This window comes from Sturnira hondurensis, unplaced genomic scaffold (assembly GCF_014824575.4).
Source record: "Sturnira hondurensis isolate 20B ecotype Veracruz unplaced genomic scaffold, ASM1482457v3 Scaffold0000256, whole genome shotgun sequence".
NCBI classification, from domain to species: Eukaryota; Metazoa; Chordata; class Mammalia; order Chiroptera; family Phyllostomidae; genus Sturnira; species Sturnira hondurensis.
The window spans coordinates 5,012,881-5,037,195 of record NW_028072887.1 but is presented as its reverse complement, the minus strand read 5'-3'; the positions used below and the strand labels follow the sequence as shown (position 1 = coordinate 5,037,195).

Here is a 24,315-nt window from a genome sequence, read left to right as displayed (position 1 = left end):
TGTCCTTCTGATGAATGAAGCCTCTGCTAAAGGAAAAGCAACTTAGACCAACCCAACTGGCTTGCTATATCACAAACCAATGTATCTCTGACCTACTCATGAAGAAAGCTGCAGTGCTTTGAAGAGAATCCCTATTGCTCTGCCCCAAATGCAACTGTAACACTTTACAGTGGTTTGCCATTAAAGTGTTCATTTAGATCATGTTTTTCTCATAGGAATTATAAAGTTTAAACACTTTTAAATCTCCAAAGATTACAAAATGATGGCAAAGTAGGTGAAAAATACACTCATCTTCTCCAAGGACCAAAATGGAATTATAACTAAAATACAGAGCAATCAACCTGAGTAATCAGAAGGCTAGCTGAACAGAAGTCTTATAACCAAGGATTTACAGAAGAAACCACATGGAGACTGGGAGGAATGGTAGAGATGTGAAAAGGGCTGTTCCCACTTAGACCAGATGGAAGCTGAGATTCCAAAGAGATATCTTAGCTACCAAGGTTCCCCCAGAGGACTGTGGTGTCTCAATCCCACTCCAGCCTCCTAAATTCAAAGTACCACAGCCAGGAAGAGGTGCTGTGACATGTAACATCTAACATCCCGTGTAACATCTGGCTGTGGAAAGCAGCAAAGATTTTATCTACCCAGGAGACAAATCTGTAGAGCTTGTGCCCTACAGAGGACTAAATTGCCTGGGCTAAGGTGTAGAGGTCTGGGAAGACTCAGGAGGGTGTCAGTGACTGAGTTGAGTGTCTTTGGGATGGAGGCCCTCACCCCCACTTTCCTGTGAAGCTGACAAGCGTTGTCTCCCCTACATGTAGATGTGCTAGCCAACCCTCCCAAATCCTGGTGGCCCTGCCCTGCTGAGCTCAAGCTCCTGGCAGAATCTGGGAAAGACTAAGTCATGCACCTCTAACACAGGGGTCATTTTTTCTGTTGCATGCCCAACCAACACAGACTCTTCCCTTCACACAGTCATATTGTGGTCTGTTTGGACCTGATAACCTCTGTTTGCCTCACTCTGATGACACCCTGAGACCTGACAGCACCACAAAGGTCTACAGACACCCAGTGGAGGGCAGGTATGGTAGATATGGTATATCTTGGGACTTTGACTGGGTGTCCTCAGACCCAGCACTGGCACCAAGTTGGAACCTATATATCTGGTGAATACCACTTGCTCCTGCATGGTGACTCACTATGAACCTACTTCATGCAACTTGAGTATTTCCAGAGGCTATTTCAGTGACTAAGCCTAACAGACAGCTGTCAGGCAGAGACAGCCATAGGCAGATCTTAGAGTACCTTGGAGCAATTGCTGACAGGAAGCAGGGTGCTGGTAGAAGCCAGCCTTGGTGAGCTTCACAAGTGTGGCTGCCTTGGTCCTTCCCAGAAAAGGCAACCACAGCGGTGGATTGCTTTGCAGCTCCTAACGTGTTGTCCAGGGCCAGTGACAGGCAGTTTTGACATGGATATGCACCTGAGTCCCTCCCAAAGAGGTCTCAGAACAGTCGCAGACAGTGGCCAGCTTCAGACAACATCAGAGCGGGATCCAATTAGCTTGACCAGTGACATATTCATAGGGAGATCTTGGCAGAAAGCAAACCCTCCTGAAGTGAAGTCTGCTTCCTGCAGTCAGCAATTCCACAGCAGCTAGTACTCTATAGTGTGGGGTTGATCATCACAGTCAGCCAATGATTCTCCTCACACACAAATGGGCCAATAACAATCAAGACTCAGTTACAACAGTTGAGCTCATATAATCCACATAAGGGATATTCCTGGAGCACCCAACTCAGAGGATCAAGGAGACTGTCCCACGGGACATATAGCAGATCAACCCAATACATATAAACAAACACAGAGAGGCAGCCAAAATGGGGAGGCAAAGAGAACCAGAGAAAACTCCCTTCAAAAAGGGCTAAATGAAACAGAAGCAAGCAATTTACCATAGAGTACCAAAAAAGTGTTTGTAAGGATGCTTGAGAAACTTAGTAAGAAACTTCAACAGCATGAAAAAGAATAGAGAATCCTTAAAAAAATAACAGCCAGAAGTGAAGAATACAGTACCTGGAATAAAGAATATAGTAGAAGACACAAACAGTAGGTTGGATAAAGCAGAGAATCCAATTGGCAAGGTGCCAGAAAATACCCAATCAGAGCAAAAAAAAATTTAAATGAAGATATTTTAAAGAACCTTTGGAACAACATAAAGCACAACAATAGCCACATTATAGGCATACTAAAAAAGAGAAGAGAGATAAAGGGATCAAGAACCTATCTAAATAAATAATGACTGAAAACATCCCTAACTTAGTGAAGAAAAAAGACACACAAGTTCAGGAAGTGCAGAGAAACCCAAACAAGATTAATTCAAAGCAGTGTACACCTAGACACTCAGAATTAAAATGCCAAAGGTTAAAGTAAAAAAGAGAGAATCTTAAAAGCAGCAAGAGAAAAACAGTTAATTACCTATAATGAAGCTCCCATATGACAGTCAGTTGATTTCTCAACAAAGACAACGGGCCAGAAGGGGTCACTTGAAATATCAGTGGTGAAAAGCAAGCCAACAACACTACCATTTAAAATTAAAGAGAGATAAAGAACTTCCCAGACAAAAAATAAAATAAAAAACTAAACTAAAAGAGTTCATTACAACCAAACCAGTATTACAAGAACTATTAAAGGGTCTTCTTTAAAAAGAAGGAGGAGAAGAACAAGAACAGGAACAGAGTAACAGAGTAACATAGTTATAAAGAATAAAATAGTGATAAATATATACCTATCAATAATCATTTCAAATATAAATGATTTAAATACTTCAATCAATAGATATAGGGTAGGGCCCTGGCTGGTGTAGCTCAGTGGATTGAGTGCGGGACTGCAAACCAGACGATCGCGGTTCGATTCCCAGTCAGGGCACATGCTTGGATTGCAGGCCAGTTTCCGGCAGGGGCCAGTTCCCTGCAGGGGATGCACGAGAAGCAACCATACATTGATGTTTCTTTCCTCTCTCCTTCCCTTCCCTTCTAAAAACATAAATAAATAAAATATTTTAAAAAAATAGATAAAGGGTAGATGAATGGATAAAAAAACAAGACATACATATGTGTCTACAAGAGACCCATCTAAGAACAAAAGATACACACAGACTAAAACTAAACAGATAGAAAAATATATTTTATGAAAATGAAAATGACAAAAATGCTGGGGTAGCAATATTTAATTTTAATACAAAGGTTATAGTAAGAGACAGAGAAAAATATCATATAATTATAAAGGGAGCAATCCCACAAAAGGATAAAACCCTTATAAACATTTATGCACCCAACATGGGAGCATCTAAATACATAGCAAATCTTGATGGACATAAAGGGAAAGATTGACAGTAATATAGTCATAGTAGGGGATTTTAACACTATATTGACATCAATGGATAGCTCTTTCAGACAGAAAATCAACAAGGAAATGGTGGCCTTAAATGCCACACTACTTCAGATAGATTTAATTGATATCTTCAGGGCATTTCACCTCAAAGCAGCAGAATATACATTTTTTTCAAGTGCATATGCAACATTTTCTAGGATAGGCCACATGTTACAAAAAAACAAGTCTCAATAAATTTTGGAAAATTAAATCCATATAAAGTATTTTCTCTAGAATCTAAATAACATGCTACTAAACAATGAAATCACGGAAGAAATCAAAATACAGCCATGCCTCAGTACTTGTTGGCTTCAGACTCATTAAACCCTGTATTTCTTGCATTTTGGAGAAAAAAATGTTTTAGCACTAGGTGCTTGCTCAGGAACCATCACACTTGCTAGAACTGTTATGAGTTATGACGTCACACTGCAAGAGAAAATGCTTAATTGTTTAGTACTAGTGGGTTTCAGCACTCATCACAAGTTCCAGAAAGAATTAATGCCAAGTACAAAGGTACCACTGTATACCTTAAAAAAATGAAAATAAGAATATAACAATCCAAAATCTATAGAACAGAGTGAGCATTGTCCTAAGAGGAAAATTCATAGCATTATAGTCTTACTTAAAAAAATAAGAAAAATCTCAAATAAGTAATCTATACACTTTAAGGTCCTAGAAAAAGAACAACAAACAAAACTCACAATGAGTAGAACAATGGAAATAGTAAATGTCAGAGCAGAAATAACACAACAGAGTCTAAAAAATTACAAAATTTTAATGAAACCAAGAGAGAGTTCTTTGAAAATATAAATAAGATTGATAAACTATTATCCAGAATCATGAAGAAAAAAAGAGAGAGGACCCAAATAAATAAAATCTAAGTGAAAGAGGCGAAGTAATAACTGACACCAAAGAAATATAAAATATTTTAAGAAAATATTATAAACAACTATATGCCAACAAATTGGACAATCTCAATGAAATGGCTAAATTCCTAGAATCATACAATCTTCCAAAACTGAATCAGGAAGAATTTGAGAATCTGAGTAGACCAATTTCAAATAATGAAATGGATGCTGTAACAAAACAAATAAACAAACAAAAAATAAATAAACCTCCCAAGAAACAAAAGTCCTAGACTGGATGGCCTCACAGGTTAATTTTGCCAAACATTCAAAGAAGAACACCTCTCCTTCTTAAACTATTCAAAAAATTCAAGAGAAAGGAAGACTTCCAGGTTCATTTTACGAGGCCAACATTACCCTAATTTCAAAACCAGATAAAGATGCTACAAAGAAACAAAATTATGTGACAATATTCCTGATGAACACTGAGGTTAAAATTCTCAACAAAATAGCAGCAAACCAGATCCATCAATACATTGAACAGATCATACACCATGATTAATTAGGATTTATTCTGGGGATACATGGTTAGTAGAATATCCACAAATCAATAAATGTGATACAACAAATAAACTAAATGAAGGATAAAAAATCCCATGATTGTATCAATAGATAAAGAAAAAGCACGTGATAAAATCCAGCACCCATTTATGATAAAAAGTCTCAGCAAAGTAGGAATTGAATACACCTTAACATAATAAAAGTTATATATGACGAGCCCACAGCCAACATTATAACAATAGTAAAAAATGAAAAGTGTTTTCCTTAAGATCAGGAAGAAGACAAGGATGCCACTTTCGCCTCTCTTATTCCACATAGTACTGAGCCAGAGAAATCATAGAACTGTTGCATTCAAGACCACGAGAACAAATGTCGGAGACTTTCAGGGGTTCAAAGATGTTACTTTATTGGCCAAGTTTAACCTGCGCAGGGGCGAACTCTCAAAGTGTCCAAGGACACGGTGCCCGTGAGGGCTGCAAATGGGAATTGCACCAAACGCTTACAGGCTCAGGGTATTATAGAGGTTTTATAGCGCAAGCAAGCTGGATACGGAAGCAGATGTGGCGGTTAGCGATTGGCTCAGGGGCACAATGTGGCAGTTAGCGATTGGTGAGTTAACTCATGCACTGGCTAGTGCTCTTGTATTTGATTGGTCAGTGGAGCTCGTGCACAAGGATAAAAATTTCCTAACTGTCCAGTTGGCCAAACTGCCAAACCTCTTTAGTAACTGTCCAGATGGCTAAACTGCCAACTGTCTTTCTTTGCACCACATCCTGGAACACCCTGTTCTTCGGCTGTGTCCCAGAGCCCCCTTGCATTAGTTAGCAAAGCAACTTTTACTTCCTTATAGCTATGCTCTGGCTAGTTCCCCCTTGCCCTCAACAGAACCTTGTCAGAGAAATCAGACAAAAAGAAAAAAGTAAATGCATCCAAACTGGAAAATAGGAGGTAAAATTGTCATTATTTGCCAATGATATGATACTGTCCATTGAGAACCCTAAAGATTCCACCTGAAAACTATCAGAACTGATAAATGAATTCAGTAAAGTAGCATGATACAACATAAATATCCAGAAATCAGTTGTGCATTTTTACACATCAATAATGAACTATAAGTAAGGGAAACTGAGTACAGCATACCATTAAAAGTAATAAAATAAAACACCTAGGAATACATTGCAAGGCACTGAAGAAAGAAATAGAAGAAAACAAATAAGTGGAAGTGTGTGCCATGTTCATGAATAGAAAGAATTAACATCACTAAAATGTCCATATTACCCAAAGCAATTTATAGATTCAATGTAATTCCTATGAAGATAGCAAAGGAATATTTCACAGAACTGAAACAAATGCTCCAAACATGTATATGGAACTACAAAGGACCATCAACAGCCACAGCTGTTATAGGAATCACAGTGCCTAATGCCAGACTACACTACAAGGCTATAGTATTCAAAACAACATGGTACTGATATAAAAATAGACATATAGATCAATGGAATGAAGACAAGGAATCTATAAAAACAGACATATAGATCAATGGAATGGAATAAAGAGCCCAGAATTAAAACCACATTTTTATGGCCAATTATATTTGATTTTGACAAAGGAAGTAAGAACATAGAATAAGGTAAAGACAGTCCGATCAATAAATGGTGTTCAAAAAACTGAACTGATATGTGCAAAAAAGAGGAATGAGACTGTTTTAACAACAGACACAAGAAAAAACTGAAAATGGATTATAAACTTAAGTGTAAGGCTTGAAACCATAAAAATCATTTTAAAAAGCCTAAGCAGTAAAATCTCAGACATTTCTCCTAGTAACATTTTATTCTGCTATATGTCTTCAGCCAAGGGAAACAACAGAAAAAATAAACAAATGGGACTTTACTAAGTTAAAAAGATTTTGCATAGCAAAGGAAACCATTAACAAAGTGAAAAGACAGCCCCCTGAATGGGAGAACATATTTGCTCATGATATATCTAGTAAGGGGTTCATATCCAAAATTTATAAAGAATTTATAAAACCCAACACAAAAAGACAAATAATTCAATTAAAAAATGGACAAAGGATCTGAATAGACATTTCTCCAAAGAAGACATATAGATTGCCAAAAGACATATGCAAAGATGCTCAATAATCTTCACTAATCTTCAGAGAAATGCAAATTAAAACCACAATGAGATATCACCTTGTACCTGTCAAAATGTCTATCATTTTATGGACATAATTCAGTAAACAAGAAGTGTTGGTGTGGATGTGAAAAAAAGGGAAACCTCATGCACTGTTGGTGGGAATGCAGACTGGTGCAGCCACTGTGTAAAACTCTGTGGAGTTACCTTAAAAAATTAAAAATGGAATTTCCTTGTAACCAAGCAATCCCATTTTTCGCAATATATCTGAAAAAACCCGAAACACTGATTTGAAAGAATATATGCACCCCTATGTTCATTGCAGTGTTATTTATAATAGCCAAGATTTGAAATCAGCCCAAGTGTCTATCACTAAATGAGTAGATTAAAAAGCTCTTGTAGTTTTATACAATGGAATACTACTTGGTTATTAAAAAGAAGGAAATTTCTTTGTGACAGTATGAGTGGACCTGGAAGGTATTATGCCAAGTGGAATAAGCCAGTCAGAGAAAGACAACTAGTATGTGATTTCACTCATATGTAGAATCTAACAAACAAAATAAACAAACAAAATAGAAACAAACTCATAGATCATAGACTGACAGCTGTCTGAGGGGACAGGGTTTGCAAGGCTGGGTGAAAAAGGTGAAGGAAGTAAGAAAAAATCTCTTCATAGACACAGACAACAGTATGAACAGTGTGACCAGAGGAAAAGGGGGTGGGGGAAGTAGAAGAGGGAAAATGGGGTATAAATGGTGACAGAAAGAAACTTGACTTTGGGTGGTGAACACATAATATGGATGATACATTATACAATTTTACACTTGGAAACTGTATTATTTTATTAGCCAAGTTCACCCCAATAAATTCAGTAAAAAGTAAAATAATAAAAATTCAAAGAAGTTGAGATTAATTGGTTACCTTTCTTTAAAAAACTGGAAAAAATAGAACAAAAATAGGAAATGATCATAATAGAATAAAGCTCTACTAAATTGTAAAAAGTAAATAAAAACTTTTAAACTTTAAAAATATCTGAAAACAAATTAAAACAGCGTGCTAAACCCTACATTTTTCTTTAAAAAAAAGAAAAAGGAAAATAGCACAGCAAATGAAAAGAGAGAGAAAATCTTAAGTAGGTTGGAAGCAATGAGAACGGAGAGAAAATCTTTAATGAAACTTATATGAAGAGCACATTTTTAGTGAAGAATTGACAAGGATAGTGATGAACTTAGAAGATGATTGGGTTTTAATTAAAGGTAGAAACTTTGAAGATAATATCAATGATATTTCTTCTCAGCAGAATAGCACACATTAGACCCCTACTAAGTATTTGTTTAGTCAAAGAATTTATAGATAAGGATTTGAACTAAGTTCTAAAAAGAAGTCATAGTAAGACATGAAAGCTCAGAGTCAGTGTGAGGAAGGAGGCTGGGTGGATAGAGTTGGGAGCTAAGCAGCAAATATATGGAGACCTAGGACCTAAATTATGAGTTGGCCAATTAAGGTCCATGGTCCAAACCCAACCCAGCAACTGTTTTTGTACAAGCAGCCCATGAGCTAAAAATAACTTTTATATTTAGATGATTGAAGAAAATCCAAAGGAGGGTGATAATATTTCAAAACATGTGAAAATGATATGAAAATCAATGTTTGGTACCTATAAATAAAACAACTTTGTTGTTTTATTATTGCAGAAGGCAGCAGCCTGCACCTTACAGGAGCAGTAATAATGTGCTAAGTATTTTATAAAAGTTATCTTTGTAATTCTCACAACACCCCTATGAGATTCAATGTATTTTTCCCATTTCACTGATGAGAAAACTGAAACTTATGTTTTAGCCAAGGTCATATAGTTCATTAGTGTCCAATCAGGAGCGATAGACACATCAATCTGTCTTCCGGACTTTCCATTTTCCCCCTAGGAAAAAGCCTATGGCTGTGAAAGTAATGAGACCATAACATGCTTGTAAAAGAGGGCTGGGGAGTAAGTATGCTGAATGTTTAGAGGACTGTTTTGGAAGTGAAACAGGAAAGGGAGTGGTTTATGCAGACACATTTCTAAGAGATGCACATAAATTAACTTAACTCTCACTACTTCTCCATGAATTGTATAATATTATTAATAATCTTTCATTGGATAAAGGGTAGCTTCCTTTAAGACCACTTCCCAGGTAAAAGGTTTGGCATCTGGATACTCTGACACTGAACCCTTTGATGGGTGACACTACTGGACTCCAAAGGCTCATCCAACCCTAAGAACCCATGACTCCACTTTGGGAAGCATTTAGGGGAGCTGTCCAATGAACTCAGCTCTTACCTTGGTGCCCTGTTGTCCTCAGATTCCACTCCCAGTCCCTCGTTTCTTCCCCACAGGCTTTAGAGACCTTGTAGCTAATAGTTCTGGTTCTTCTCTGATTGTTTATTCTGAAGAGACTTCCTAAATCACAACAAATTAGTCAGTATGTGAAGAAATGCAGCAGATGAGTTTTTAGTTAACTGTTGAGGGACATGAAGGCATGAAACTCTCTACAGAAAGCAAAAGAGTGAGGACAGTAATTCCACGTTAAAAATTTCAACAGCTGCAAATTTCAGAAAAGTGCTTTGTAGTTTTGTAGCTGGCATGTTTATTCCTGTGTTTGTCACCTTCGGCTCTGAAAGCAGCCACTTTCCCACTTGGAACTTACTAGCAGGCAGCTGCTGACAAAACAGGAAGTGGCCAGGCTGTAGTTTGTTTTTACAACTCTGACCTTTGGGAGTAAATTAAGTTTTAGCAGTGGATTTACTGCCTTTCTTACTTTCTCCAGTTCTTACAAAACAACTGTGTCGGGGGTCAAGTATCAGTGCAAATATCCCACTGATGTAACAATGAGCTTTGCACACCAGCCTTTCTATTGCCTGTTAAATTCAAAGCAAGTTTTTTTTTCTTTCTTGAAAACAAGTCGGTGGGGGTAGGGAGAGAAAAAAAGGAACTGGGAAAAGAGGAGAGAGGAAGTTAAACTTTCCCTCCCTTCCTGTCTTCCTCAGCAAATCAAATATGGCATCTTCCATGAGGAGCTTGGTTTCTGACCACAGCCGATATGTTGAATCTTTTCGGAGGTTTCTCAACAGTTCTACGGAACACCAGTGCATGCAGGAATTCCTGGACCACAAGCTGCCAGGCATAATAGCAAGGTAACAAAAAAAGGACGTTTTTGTCTGAAGGACAAGCCTCTATGATTTTTTTCCGGTGATAGACGGGTGGAGCCCAGCCCGGGAGGCTGGGCAAGGGAATAAGTACCTGCTACTGACAGCAGTTCCCCTCCCTCCTTGCCGCACTGTGTCCCTTTTTCTGTCGCGCCTTAGTTAGACGTTTGCTTTAAACATTCACAGGATCCTATTGTGCAGCATTTCCAGCTACGTGGAAATAAGCATTAACCATTTGAAGGCACAAATCCATATTAATTTGGGAAAAGATAAGATGAAAATCTTTCAGCTCAGATTTCCCCCCCTCCTAAATTTCTCATTCAAAAATGTCCCAAGTGCAGTCTAACATTCTTTTCATCAGAATCAAGTATAAATAATTACCAAATACTATTTGTCCCTGAGGATTGAGTGGCTGCTTCTCAGTTCTCCTAATATCCATTTGAATTCCTTTTTCTTATTCATTATTATAGCTATTATGCTCCACAAAATATCTGTCTTCTCCTTTCAACTTAATATTAGCAATGTGGCCCAAAAGAAAAAAGCATTTTCCTGTTATCAGTGAAACTCACTAGTTCCTATCCTTTTTGCAGACTGCTTTTTTTCATGATTAATGTGTTCAATTTGTGCCAGAGCTGATAAGCATTATGAGAGTAACAGATTCCACATGCTGAAGATAATCAAATCACCTATCTAGGGGTGGATTGCTGTAACTTACTCTGCTTCAGGAAATACTGATGGAAAACTGGGAAGAAATAACTGACTGTAGATCCAATCAGCAACAGCAAAGGAAACTGAAATTTTATCTCTTGCTGGTTTTCTCTATTATAGGCCTGAAATTCTCTGTGTATGGTACCTCTGCCTGACCAGAGCAGACATTGCTAGATGTATACGAAATTGTGTTTCCCTTTCTATTTTTTATGGTTTAGTTTTATATGTTTTTAAAATACTTAAAATTTTTTTCATTACAGTTGGCATATAATTTAAATGTGGTTTTTAAAAGAGTATATGTAGTTTATTAATAATTAAATAGTAATAGAATAATGATGCAAAAATAGAAGCAGACAGCAAATACAGAAATGCTTCTTAAATGGGAACTAGGTATAGTTTACTTCTTTGGGTTTATTTGTTAATTTCTAAAATTAGAAGTAACTCGTTAGTTTCTGACTTCTTTTGAAGAACTAAACATCTATATTCATGTCTATGGCTTATCCAGACACTTGGTTCTCTTTAGCCATCAGTTTGGTTTGAAGAGGCACCGTGAATAGATATAACATAATAAACAGTGACCCTTCTTTTCAAGGTACATACATCCAATTGGAAATACTGAATGTGGAACTTCTAAAAGACTGGAAAACTACCCCAGCTGGTGTGGCTCAGTAATTGAATACCTGCCTGCAAATCAAAGGGTCGCTGGTTTGATTCCAGACAGGGCACATGCCTGGGTTGCAGGCCAGTTTCTGGCAGGGGACGCACAAGAGGCAACCATACATTGATGTTTCTCTCCTTCTCTCCTTCCCTTCCCCTCTAAAGATAAATAAATAAAATCTTTAAAAAAAGATAATGAGTTGTGGCATGGGTCTTTTTCACCCTTTTTTGTTGGTACTGCCTAGGCCATTTCAGTTGAGGTTCAGATTCTTCAGGAAAACTTTGGTATTTTTAGATCATTCTTCCCCTCTCTTTTTCTCTTTCTGGAACTTGTATTCAACAAACACTAGATCTTCTAGATTGATTCTCTCATTTTCTTAAATTTTTAGTTTTCTACAATTTTATCATTCAGCCTTTCTATTAAATTTTTGCTGTTATATTTTTAGTTTCCATAAGTTCATTTTATAGCAGCCTATTAGTGTTTCACACATGTAATACCTTATTTTATCTTTTATAAAATTTTCCACTGCTGTCTGAATATTTCTTCTGAATTTTGATCTTGTTTTGGTCTCTATCTTCCACATTAGGGCACTCCCAAACTACCTAATAAACCTTGATTGTCCATCTCAGATAAAGAGGCGCTCAAAAGTGATTCAGATTCTCCTTGTATATATAAAGGAAGATTTTGTTGAGTGGGTGGCTCACTGTAGCACTTTGATATAAACTCAGCTGTTTGCTGGGAGATTCTTAGATGTCAATATACATAAGTTTATTCATCATCTTGAGGTGAAGAATCGGGTAGAGTGACAATTTATAGCCGTAAGTAGTAAAGTTTTGTTGTTGTTGTTGGATATAATGCATTTAGATCCCAAACAGTAAGTTTTCAATAATTATTAACTGTCATTATAATATATGAAATGTGATAGTAATAGCATCTAACTCACAGAGGAGTTGTGAGGATTCAAAGTGTTAATTCATTTAAATCACTTCACTGCGCTTAGAATAATTGCTAACACATATTGTGTGTGAGAAGACACCAATACCAATCTTAGAGATTTATATGAATTAAATCATTCAATTCTCATAACTCCTCCATGAGTTAGATACCATTGTTGCAATCCTATAAGGTAGGTGGTATTATTTTATTTCATAGGTAGTAAATATGCAGAGAAATTAAATACTTGTTCAATGTAACAAATCAGTAAGCTGGGATTTCAGTTTGGGTGTTCTGATCCATAACTTCACTAGTTACGGGCATTTTTTTGAAGAACTTTTTTTTAATTTTTAATTTTTATTTATATTTAGAGAGAGAGGAAGGGGAGAAACATCAATGTGTGGTTGCCTCTTGTGTTACCCCAAGTGGGGAACTGGCCTGCAGCCCAGGCATGTGCCCTGACTGGGAATCGAACCAGCGACACTTTGGTTCGCAGCCCGTGCTCAATCCACTGAGCTACGCCAGCCAGGGAAGATATGAGCATTTTTAAGAATTAACCAAGAATATAGACAGGAATCAGTATATTAGAACTCATGATTATGAGTTGTAAGTTAATTAAAACTATGGCAGGCAACTCATTGTCCTTGACTCTATACTTTCCAATTTTCTTGAAAACCTTGCTTTAAACTCTGCCTTCATCCTATTACTCTGCATAGGCTCCTTAATAGCCAAAAACCAGACTTGTTCACCATTCCAAAACCCAACAAACAAACATACTTCACTTCATATTTCCCCTTTAGCAGTCACCCCTTTTCTTCTCACTCATCCTATTTCAACAATCTCTCTAGATCCTTATTTCTCTTCATCAACTTCATATTTAATCCCACCACCATCTGACTGAAAAAAAAATTTGTCCAAGATATTTATGTTGCCAAATTCAATGGAGATTTTTTTCCTTTTTAAATTTTTTAGTAGTACACCTTGCCACCTTTGACACCACTGATGGCTTTGTCCTTTCTACTTCTCCTTTCATATCTCTGAGCTTGGCTGTTGTACTCTGTGTTCTTTGTGTATGTCCCATAATCCAGTGATTTTTAAAAGGTGGTATTGCACACCCTGGCTGGTGTAGCTCAGTGGATTGAGTGTGGGCTGTGAACCAAAGGGTCGCTGGTTTGATTCTCAGGGCACATGCCTGGGTTGCGGGCCAGTTCCTAGTGGGGGCCACGTGAGAGGCAACCACACACTGATGTTTCTATCTCTCTCTTTCTTCCTCCCTTCCTCTCTATCTAACAATAAATAAAATCTAAAAATAAGTTGCTATTGTATCGTCATCTCACTGCTCTTGCAATATCCTTGGTTGATGAAATCTACTTTCCTAGTTTTGAGCATTACAACAATTCTCCAGAATACATAATTTATCCTGGTATCTCTCTCACCCGGATTAAGTCTTGTATACTTAAATGCCTGTTGAATTCAGATTTATCAAAACAAAACAAAACAAAAAGAAAAACCCTCACAAAACATAAACTTGCTGTATGCTCCAGCTTCCTTTTGGGCACCACACTTCACCAAGTCATCCTGGCTGGAAACCTGGCATTTTGCACTCATACTTTTTTCCTGACCCCTTTACAACAACCTAAAGCCAGTTGTAGTGTTGTTTTCCAGGCCACCAATTTCACTCAGTTTCTAGTACTAGAGCTTTATTATCTCACATTTCACTTGAGAGCAAAGTAGTGTATTATTTATTCATTTTTGTATTCTCAATGCTTAGAATATACATACAATAAATGTTTAATAAACACGTGTTTGTTGAAAAGGAGTTAGCAGGAAGAAAGGAAAGAAGGCACCTGTCACAGAGATAGTATCACTCAGCCTTTCCCCATGTACAACGAATGGCTAATTAGGTTACAAGATTCAAGGACCCACTTTTCTGTTCTTGTTCTCCCAATACATTCTCAAATGGTTTACCTTACAAATGGTTTACCTTACCTCTGAGATGTTTATAGTGTTTCTAAAAGTCTACCAGTTCAAGATTGTTCGTGAATGCAACCTGTATTTCTACAGATTTCTAAAGACAGCAATATAACTACTGAAATAATTTGAATCTTTTGTTTTGGCCTACTTTTTATTCACTATAATTTTAGGCTGTTCTTTTCATTTAGGCTTAGTAATAAGATTTTCCCAAAGCACCTAGCACGTTTTTCTTAAACAGCATAATTTTTTTTTCAGGATTGGAGATAAAAAGTCAGAGATTAAGATTCTAAGCATTGGCGGAGGTGCAGGTATGAATACCATGTTTTAAAATTTGTATTTCATTCCAAACACCATGTTATTTGATGGTAATGTTGTTGTTGTTGTTGTTGTTTTTTCAGAAAGCTATTTTTGGAACAGATTAGCTTATTTAAACTGGTTAGAGCAATACCACTTCAACTAAGATTAATGACTCCATGGGTTTATAGGATTTAGGACATCAACCTTCATTACTGTCTGTAATGAGGATAAGATGTAGCTTTCTTTCTTACAAATGGAAAACATACAGAATATATTTGGCTACCTTTTATCCAAATGATTTAACTTCACAAAAAAGGAAAATTTCTTAACACATTTCTTAAGCTTGTCCTACTTAAAATGTGGTCTGTGGACTGGCTGCTGGTTTGCAAACGGTTGCAGTCCACAAGGAGATAAGCATGAACTGGAATGTAAATAAATGCACAGCTCCCATCACTGAAAAAGTATTGCTATGAGGAAAATATGCTTAATGACGTAATTAACTTACCCTCTTGTGGCTCCGCTCTTTGAATTGCACTTGCCTAAACCATGTCCTTTCTCTGCTTCAATTCCAAAACTGCCCTCTTAGAATTCAGCACACTCCCCAGTCCCCTTTCGTAAGTTTTTCATGGCACCACTACTCTCAGAACCTGTGCATTTATCTTAAGGGAAAATAGAAAGCCTGGAAAGGCAGACTGAAGTAGTTTCAGACTCTGCCACCAATGAACTGTGTGACCTTGGCTGAAACATAGGCTTCAGTCTTCTTATCAGTAAAATGGGAACAGTGAATCATACCTCATACAGTAGAAGTGAGCATTATATAGATAACATGTATAAAGTGGTTAGCACATTGTTACTGCTCCTATAAAGCACAGGCTGCCCCTTTTTGCAAAATCAAAACAAAAAATTTCATCCCCAGACTTAGCCTCATATCAAGCTCTTGTGTTGTGTTTGCTTTATTTTTAAGTTGCTATACATCTGGAGGCTGAAGTTAATATATGAATGTATAAAATGCATTCATATATATTGTTTTTATCTCCCTCCCCTTCTCTCTCCCCCTCCCTCCCTCCCTCCTACTTTGTCTTTCTTTATTATTTTCTGTTGAAACAATCACTGCTTAGTATTAGCACTTGGTAACAAGTGGATGTTACACAGTGACAAGTGGTAATTTTTGAGTCTCTTAAGAGTTTTAGCACCACAAGAATGAATGAATTGTTTGCCCACATTACACAAAAATGATTAAGAACATGCTAATGGAATGGGACAGCTACTTTTTTATGTCATTATTTGTTCATTTCTCATTAAATACCCTGTGTTAAAATGTAATCAGCGCTAAAAATATTATTATCTTTCACCAAGAAAATAGAAAACAAAGACAAATAATAAAGGATATTGTCATGAACGATCTTACAGAGAATATTTGAGCTAAAATTATTATTATTGCTTATTGGTATTTTAAATCCTGGGGATTATAAAAGTAGTAAATTGCCCAGAGTGTCTTACTAATTTATTTAACCGAGATAGTTACTTCCAGTGTGTTTTGCATATGAGTTTCAGGCAACCAACAGGCAATGATACTATCATTTGATAGTGTCCCTTGTACTTGGAAAAGAAGAGAAGCCTGGCAAGGAAAAGCAATTATAAACAATCTGTATCATGGCCAAGTTAATTGATCTTTTAATAGTTAATTGAATTTCTAATGTAAATTTATCCAAATGCATATAAGCTATCTAGAAAAAGGAACATTTGGCCCAGACAGTGATTCCTTACATAGAGGTGCACATAGGAACTAATATAGAAAACTTTACCAAAACAAAGGAAACAATTCTTACCAAAACAAAGGAAACAGTCCTCTGACTGAGCCCTAACATTGTATTAACGGGCTGTGCCTTGGGCAGGATATGGTTGCCCATTAAGGGCATGCTTCCTGAGAAATTGAACAGAGATACAAGAACTCCAAAAGAAATGTAAGTGATAGATACTTAGCTTTCACTGTTGAAATGAGCCACATGAAATCAAAAGCAATCATTTATAATCCCTATGTCTGGATGTCCTTGGCACCCAAGACCAGTGTTTTGGAGGAAGCAGATAGCCCACTTGGTTTGGGTACGCACACACTGGGAGATGCTCATCTGATAAACTGTCATTGCCCACGTGTAAGCACCTTGCATAGAACAATGTGAAAAACCTCCTATCCTTACCTTAGAGAAATGGTTTCCTTAGAAGTTCTACTTTGTGTCTGAAACTTTTGCATTATCTTGAGCATCCTTCCAGATTAGTCACTGAGCTCCAGTTCCTGGCAAATAAGGTCAATGGGCCTGTCTGGTACCTTTGGCTCTGCTCCCAAAATGCATCTTACGAGGTTCTACTTCAGTCTTAGCTTATAATCCTGTCTGGATTTACCATCTAGATATTCTCTTCTTTTTTTGCTCAGACAGCCTGCAGATCATATCCTGCGTATCTTTGATGCAAATACTCTCTCTGCATTCATAATGGTGCTACCACTTCTCCCCAAAACAGTGGACAAACATACAAAAAGCAAACAATCCTACATGGAATTGCTGCTTTTATATCACTTAATCCTCATGTTCTTTGGTGGCCTATTTTATTTCCTTTTCAGAAACACAAGCTGGGGCCATATGTACCCTTTCTGTCTCCTGACTCTCTGGTGCAGAGGTCAGTGTTTGTGTGAAGAGAGGTTTTACAGTTAAGGTACTTCAAGAGGTGTTTGGAAATGCAGGTTAGAAGCGAACCAATAATTAGGGCTCTGAGCAGTTCAAAAGAAAGGAAATCAGAGGCCAACTTCTTTATTTACCACATCAATAAAATATAATTGATAAACAGTGCTGCTATTCATGGATAATACAGGAAGATGTATGAAATAAATGTGACAAACACCCCCACCCCAAAGAGAGAAAATCAGGAAAAAAACAAATAACAAACAGATATATAGACCATGTAGATTTTCCAGAGGTCAAACTGGGAGGTACAAAGTTACGTGATGTGCGCTTTAATGAAATGCAATGAGCAGGTGGGTTGCTTTATTCAAGGTCTTGAAGCATTCATATCCAGCCCATTTCAGCATTGTTCTTTAGATATTGAGAGCAATTGTGTTGTATTCTAAATCTCATAGATTATGCTTTTTGGTCCATCCTCAATATTGATGCTTCCTAAAAATAAGCCACTCAGTAGGGGACCATTATTATCCAACTTTTAAAGAGTGTGGGCTAAATGGCACATAGAGAAAATGAAATGCACACTCTTTTTGGTAAAGAAGAATGCTATTAATTTATAGGGCAAAACTTATGCCTAGAAAAAGGTTCTAGAAGGCAGTAGCAGGCAGTGTGTTCTCCTTGATCTGGGTTCTGCTTAAAAGAGAATAATTTAATCTGCTGAACTGTTCAGTTTTTGTGTTCAAATGCCAGAAAAATTTTATATGGGTTACATGGACTGTAATTCAACCTTATTGTATCCAGCTTTCTCCTTCTATTCATATTAACCTAATGTGTACCATTTCAATTACCATACCTTATATAATATACTAGTACACACATGCAAGGGGATACCCGCCAAAAGAACCCTTGAATTCTCTTCTGGAGGGTGGACCCCTTGTAGTACAGGCTTCTCCCACTAGATAACCTATGTAGGTTGAGTGATCTAGGAACCCATCTGTATCAGTGTACCTGCTGGTGTTGTTGTGAGGCTACGTTTAGCGTCACTCAATTTTTTTGGAAGACTTTCAGTGTGTTTGCCTGTTTAATAACAGATGATTTACAAGCACAGCTGTCCACACCAGGCTGAGTATTCAGCACTTTTTGAGCAAAAGCAGCATGACCTCAGTGCCCCACCCTCCCTATTCAACCAATCAGGTGACGTTTTTTGTTTGTTTTTCTGGATGATAAAAGTCCTCAAAGGGAAACCTTTTGCTGATGTGGAAGAGGTGAAACAAAATGTCAGGAGTACTAAAAGGCTTCAAAATTGATGAGTTCAAAACCAATTTGAGTAGTGGAAAAACTGTCTCAATATGTGTGTATTACATCAAATGGAGAGTACTTGGAGGGTGACTAAAGTTTAAACATAAGAATAAATACACTTTTATAAATAACTTCCGTTTGGGGGGTTACTCCTTGTATGTTTATATTGAACAGAGTTTTTAATCCACTGAAGCTACTCACTATGAATCACAAGTGATTTGAACTCTCTCATAACATTTTTTTGCTAATAATTTTTCTGATATATGTTGACACAGTAAGGTAGGTAGTTTTCTTGTTCTACAGCAGTGGACACTAGCACTCCTACAGAGGTTGAAAAATAGAGGGTTTAGAGACCATTAATACCCTCATTTTACAAAGAAGAAAACTGAGAGTCACCAAGGCAGAAGAACAAAACTCAGGTCTCCTGATTTTAGTCCAGACCAACAAATTGTACTAAGCAATATAAAAGTTAATTTTTGACTTGTTCAGGGAAAAAATAAGTATTCAGTTATGACCAGCTATTTGAAAATCTAGTCTTATCGAATTATTAATCCTCTCTCTTCTCGTAAGTGACATGTTAAGGTGACACAGAGATTTAGTGTTCTAAGCTAGTTCAATAGAAGTGAAACAAATGATTAGGATAGGAACTGAAAGAACTAGTATGTCAGCTTTAGCAGCCAGGAGGTGGTAAGTAACAAAGGTTAGTGTTTTCCAGTGGTTCAGAGTAAGCCAACAACACATACCAGGAAGTCAGTAGTGAGTGGAGAGATACAGGAAATTGAGAGGATTTTTTTTTTTGGCCTAGAAAATAAGAATGTGAATGTGCTTATTGACATTTTCAAATACTTGTTGATCAAATTACAGAATCTTTGCCCTTGAAGGGCCGATGATGAAAAGAGAGAGAGATTTCTTGGTTCAGTATTAGAGTATTAAATTTCTTGATTCAGTATTAGAGTATTTCTTGGTTCATTCCTAGAGTAGTCTAATGATCAAACCAGTCCAGAAATGAAGTATCTTGGGAGATGAAGAGATATCTGTCACTCTAAGACTGTCAGCATAGGCTGGAAAAATACATTTCAGATGTGCTGTAGAAGGGACTTAGGCTCTGATTTCTTATGTGGTTGAGCTATTAAATGTGTTTGTAGTCCAAAAAATGTATAATGAGTAACTGTCTAGAAAGGGGTAGGCATTTCTTCAGAATGGTGTGGCTAATACCATGTTTGGTTATTCAGGAAGTGTAATTTACATGGACTTCTGGATATGCAGACACTTTTTAGTTTTCATTCTAACGGCTTCTAACCTGAAATGAGTAAGAACTGTTTGTCTTATGTGCAGCATACTAGCAATTATTGTATGGTTAGAAGGATATGTACTCTAGTGATTCACTGATATAACAGGAGTTCAGACTGTCTACTTCAGGTAACCAGGTTGGGGCCTAAGATATAAAGGCAATCATAAAGATAGTATTTAAAAACAAACTTTTCTCCACATATGCTTTTACCAAAAAATAGTTAATTTTATAATACTGTATTTACAACTTTGAGCATGAAGGGATTGTTAAAGACAGATCCATTTCAGATGCGAGAGAACTAAATGTGATGCTATAACATTGGAGCCACTGTCTTTAAAACCAGAGTAAACAAGATTGTCTTGGCTAATTCAGTAAGGCTTGAAACATGAAAACGTGGGGTAATGGGGTAATGGAAGACGAAACTATCATTACTGGCAGATTAAATGATTATGTACTTAGAAATACAAATAAACTCAGTTGCACAGCCTTAGAATTAATAACAATGCAGTAATGGCCTGCATACAAGTGAAACAGGTAAAATGCAATGGTAGATTCACATTCTTTTTGTTGTTGTTAACATTTGAGTGTTTTTCATGCACCAGTTTTGATTATCTGCAATGTAATTGAAAGCCCCTGGCATGTGTATCTGTAATTTTTTGAGGAACAAATTTGTATCTTGCCAGTTTTTGTGCCAGTTTGGGACACAGTCTGTCAGTGAACAGGCTCCCAAACTTTCTACTCACACTAGGGTGCAAATGACTAATTGTCTTCAGTAATATTTTTATTTTAAGCACTGTTTATGCAGAGGGACAATGCAGTGGCTCTCAGAAGAGAGCCAGACTGTGAAGGTTACCTAAGTGAGAGAGAGGAAGAGAGTGTGAGTCAGCACATGCACACTGATATGAACTCATCAACCAGGTGATTACTTTGGACCACCTTTGTCAGTCCAAGTAGTTTCATGTTGCAAATCCTGCCATTGGTATAAAGGAGAATGTTAGCACTTCATTAAGAGTAGCTCAATAAGACATAACTATTGCAATATTGTATATGTGATTTATCTTTGTATGTGCTGAAGTAGGCGTCAACTACCTATATGTTTAAAATTTATAAATTAAAAGTTAAGTCAAGATTTAGTCTTTCCTGGGTTGCTATCAAATAGCTCCACTTCAGTGTTGAGCTCCCTTTGTGGCATTTTCTCTAAGTTTCTATTTTGCAGAACTACTTGGTGGCATGGCTTTTCTTAGGCCTCCTGCAGGTACGAAGCATTCATTCAGGCAATATTGTTCCTCGGCCAACAGCCAGAATACACACCAAAGCAAATGGCAATTCCCTTATGACTCAGAATTTATATTTATAATCCCCTTCCCGATATCCTATGGATATTTTAATATTCTTCTTTTATTTCCCATACTGACAGAACTGCCTCAATACTGAGGCATGCAGGGTAGGAAAGAGGCGGGGAAAGAAGTGATTTTGTCAAGAATCTTTTATCTTTCACACTGCAACTCAAAATCAGATTGTTTTTGCTCTGGTTGCAAACTCAAAGCTGAAATTATTTTTCTCTGCTAAGCATTGGATTATGCAGGCCATTTTTTTCTCTAGAAAAAATTTTTGTGTGTTTGCCTGTATCCTAGTAGAGGGAACAAGGAGGATAATAATCTTAATGCAACATGTAATAAGATAAATTTTTCCTGTTGATAACCTAAAGAATTCACACATTCTTTGATATGAGAAATGAAGCAAGAATAGATGGAAATTAAATAGCAGGAGATAACTCAATCGCCTTTAATCCCCCATTGTCTTGACCTGCAGATTTTCTCATTTGGAGAAGCCACAGGGTTCTCAAGTTTGGGATTTCTGTTTCATGTAACATAGGCTCAGGTAGAAGGACAAGCCATCATCAATACATGATGAATACTTTTCCAAGTTGTCACCTTAGTGTGGAGCTTCCCATTTAGAAAGGTAAATCTTCATTTTCCTCATTCTCAGTCTCCTTCAGCCATCTCTTAAATGTCACTGTTTCCATGAAGTGTACTTGCCCACCCAGTAGAAAATTATGAAGATCCCCTTTATGGTTTCCTCTCACTCTTTTTTGCCTCTTCTCCATGGGACTTAACACCATCCATAAACATCAGATGTTTTTGTCTGTTTTATTTGTTGCTGCATCTCTAGTAATTAGCAGCTGGCATTTAGTAGGTGCTCAAAAATATTTCTTGAAATAATGTATTAAAGCTTCAATTTGTTGAGTAATTATTACATATCGTGAACTGTGGTAAATTATCTCCATAAAATGCCTCTAACTTTTACAACGATTCTGTTGCATAGACCATATTATTTCTCATTTACAAGTGTACAATTTAAAGAGTAAAGATACTTAAAAACTTTACATAATTAATTTTGGTGAATACTGTATTTGAGTTTACTTTTTCTCTTTATGAACTTTAATATTTTCCTTTTCATATTTTTCTATTTTTAATCAGATGACCTTGAATTCCAAGCAAAAAAATACAATTCTCTGCTATTTCATTAAGTGTATACTTGAAATTCAGGGAGTGGAGAAAGTTGTCTAAAAGATGAGATTCCCCCACCCTCTGCCTTCTTGTTTTTAAACTTTTTATAAACTCGATGTCAGGCATGTCAATTATATGTCATTTTTAAAATATAGACCTGATACATTTAAAATGTGACTCATATGAAAGTATGCTATTATAACCACAAAAAATATTGGCCTGTAAAGTTAATAACTCATCCTGTCCAGAAAGGAGACATGAGAGGTAATACTGTAATTGCAGCTGATTTGAAGGAAAGGATGGTACAAAGAAAATAAATTTGCAAGGAAGGAGAGTTTTAAAGTGTAGTTTTCATTTAACTTTCCAAATCAAAAAGCCAGCATAGTCTGTTTGATAGATAATAAAACAGGACTGAACAGAACAGAAAAAAAAATCCTAAATCCAGCCTAATAGAAAATAATTTTTGTTTGGTGCTGATGCATGGCTGCATTTTTCTAATTTTGCTCAAGTTCCACATATTGATCAACTGGGAAAATCAGTAATATCATAAAATGCAGCCTCTAAAATTATTAATTTGCTTTGGCAGCCACAAAAGAAGAAGGGGAGAAAAGGAGAGGAGAGAAGAGGGAAGGGAGGAGGGGATGAGGGAAAGGGAGTAAGGGGAAGGGAAAATAAGAAAAGAAGGATGATATATTGGAATAGAGTTGTTTAATCATTATAATTTTTCCATTTGTCACCAGAAACTTTGCAGATTCTTCTCCAAAACTTTAGAGGGAGGACACACAATAAAACTTTAGTTAACCCAAGCAACTGCTGACACTTATGCATCTAAAGGCTTAGGGTGTAAAAATAAGTAGTCTATAGGTTCCAGGGTTATGATCAAGCAATGCCTAATGGAATTATATGTGAAAAGAGACTGACTATAAAATGAAAATGTATTGCCTTATTCCCCTAAATGCTGTTTTCTGGATCTAAATTTAAGATTTCCAGAAGGCTTTGCAGTGCTCAATAAAAAAGTAGACTGCAAGCTTCCGCATTGCTTTTGTTTAAACTCTGAATTTGCTCAAAATTTTTGAATTATTTGATTGATTCACTTCTAATTTACTTTCCCCTGTTATTTTTTGGCACATTAGTTCAGCTTGTGTACTCTGTAAAAGTCTTTATAGAGAGCTCAGCACCTGGTCCTGGAGTACATTCATAATGTTATAGCTCCTGCTCAGAGGGACTCAGTTGAGAAAGAACAAATGATCTCCTTTTTTAAAAAAAATCTATTTATTCTTGGTTCATAGTCTATAGGGTCTGATAACCCCTTATATGCTTCTCAGTGATTGATGATCAAACCTGCTCAATTGTTCACTCTACCATTTTAGAGTCTTTGATGCGACTTAACAAATTCATTGGAATCAAGCCTTTGCTAGTGAATAAAATAAGATCAAGGAACACAAGAACGTTTTTATGTGGGTTGCCATGTTCAGCCAATTGATGCGTAGTTTCTTTCTGAAGGATTCTGATGATAGAAGTTAGTTAGATTAAGTGAGGAAGTGAGGGAAGAGTAATCCTGTAAGAAGAGAAAGCATGGGCAAAAGGAAGGGAGCATAGAAGAACATGGTAGACAGGGGTACGCATGAGGGGTGGGAAAGGTGGAAATATAAGAAATTTGGGGTTCCTAGTTTCAAAATATAAAGTTGTTAAACATCAGAAAAAGGAACTAGGCAGTAGTCTGTGCTTAGTTAAGAAGCTTAGACTTTAAGCCAGTTGATTAATCATTTAACGGTTTTAAGCAGGGAAGTTTAGCTTAGAGTTTTAAATGGTTGTTATAATGATG

At 36.7% G+C, this 24,315-nt stretch overlaps 1 protein-coding gene across 2 annotated transcripts in view; it reads left to right on the top strand.

Moving 5' to 3' along the window:
• The first annotated feature begins 9,692 nt into the window (after window positions 1-9,692).
• HNMT (histamine N-methyltransferase) overlaps window positions 9,693-24,315 on the top strand; it is a 36,191-nt gene continuing 21,568 nt past the window's right edge. Inside the window, exons 1-3 of one of the 2 annotated variants that reach the window (XM_037028780.1) lie at window positions 9,693-9,874; window positions 9,990-10,136; window positions 14,677-14,729. In XM_037028780.1, the coding sequence (XP_036884675.1) occupies window positions 9,831-9,874; window positions 9,990-10,136; window positions 14,677-14,729 (244 nt within the window). In that variant the 5' untranslated portion in view covers window positions 9,693-9,830. The remainder of the gene's footprint in view (window positions 9,875-9,989; window positions 10,137-14,676; window positions 14,730-24,315) is intronic. The other variant, XM_037028689.1, reaches the window with a different exon arrangement.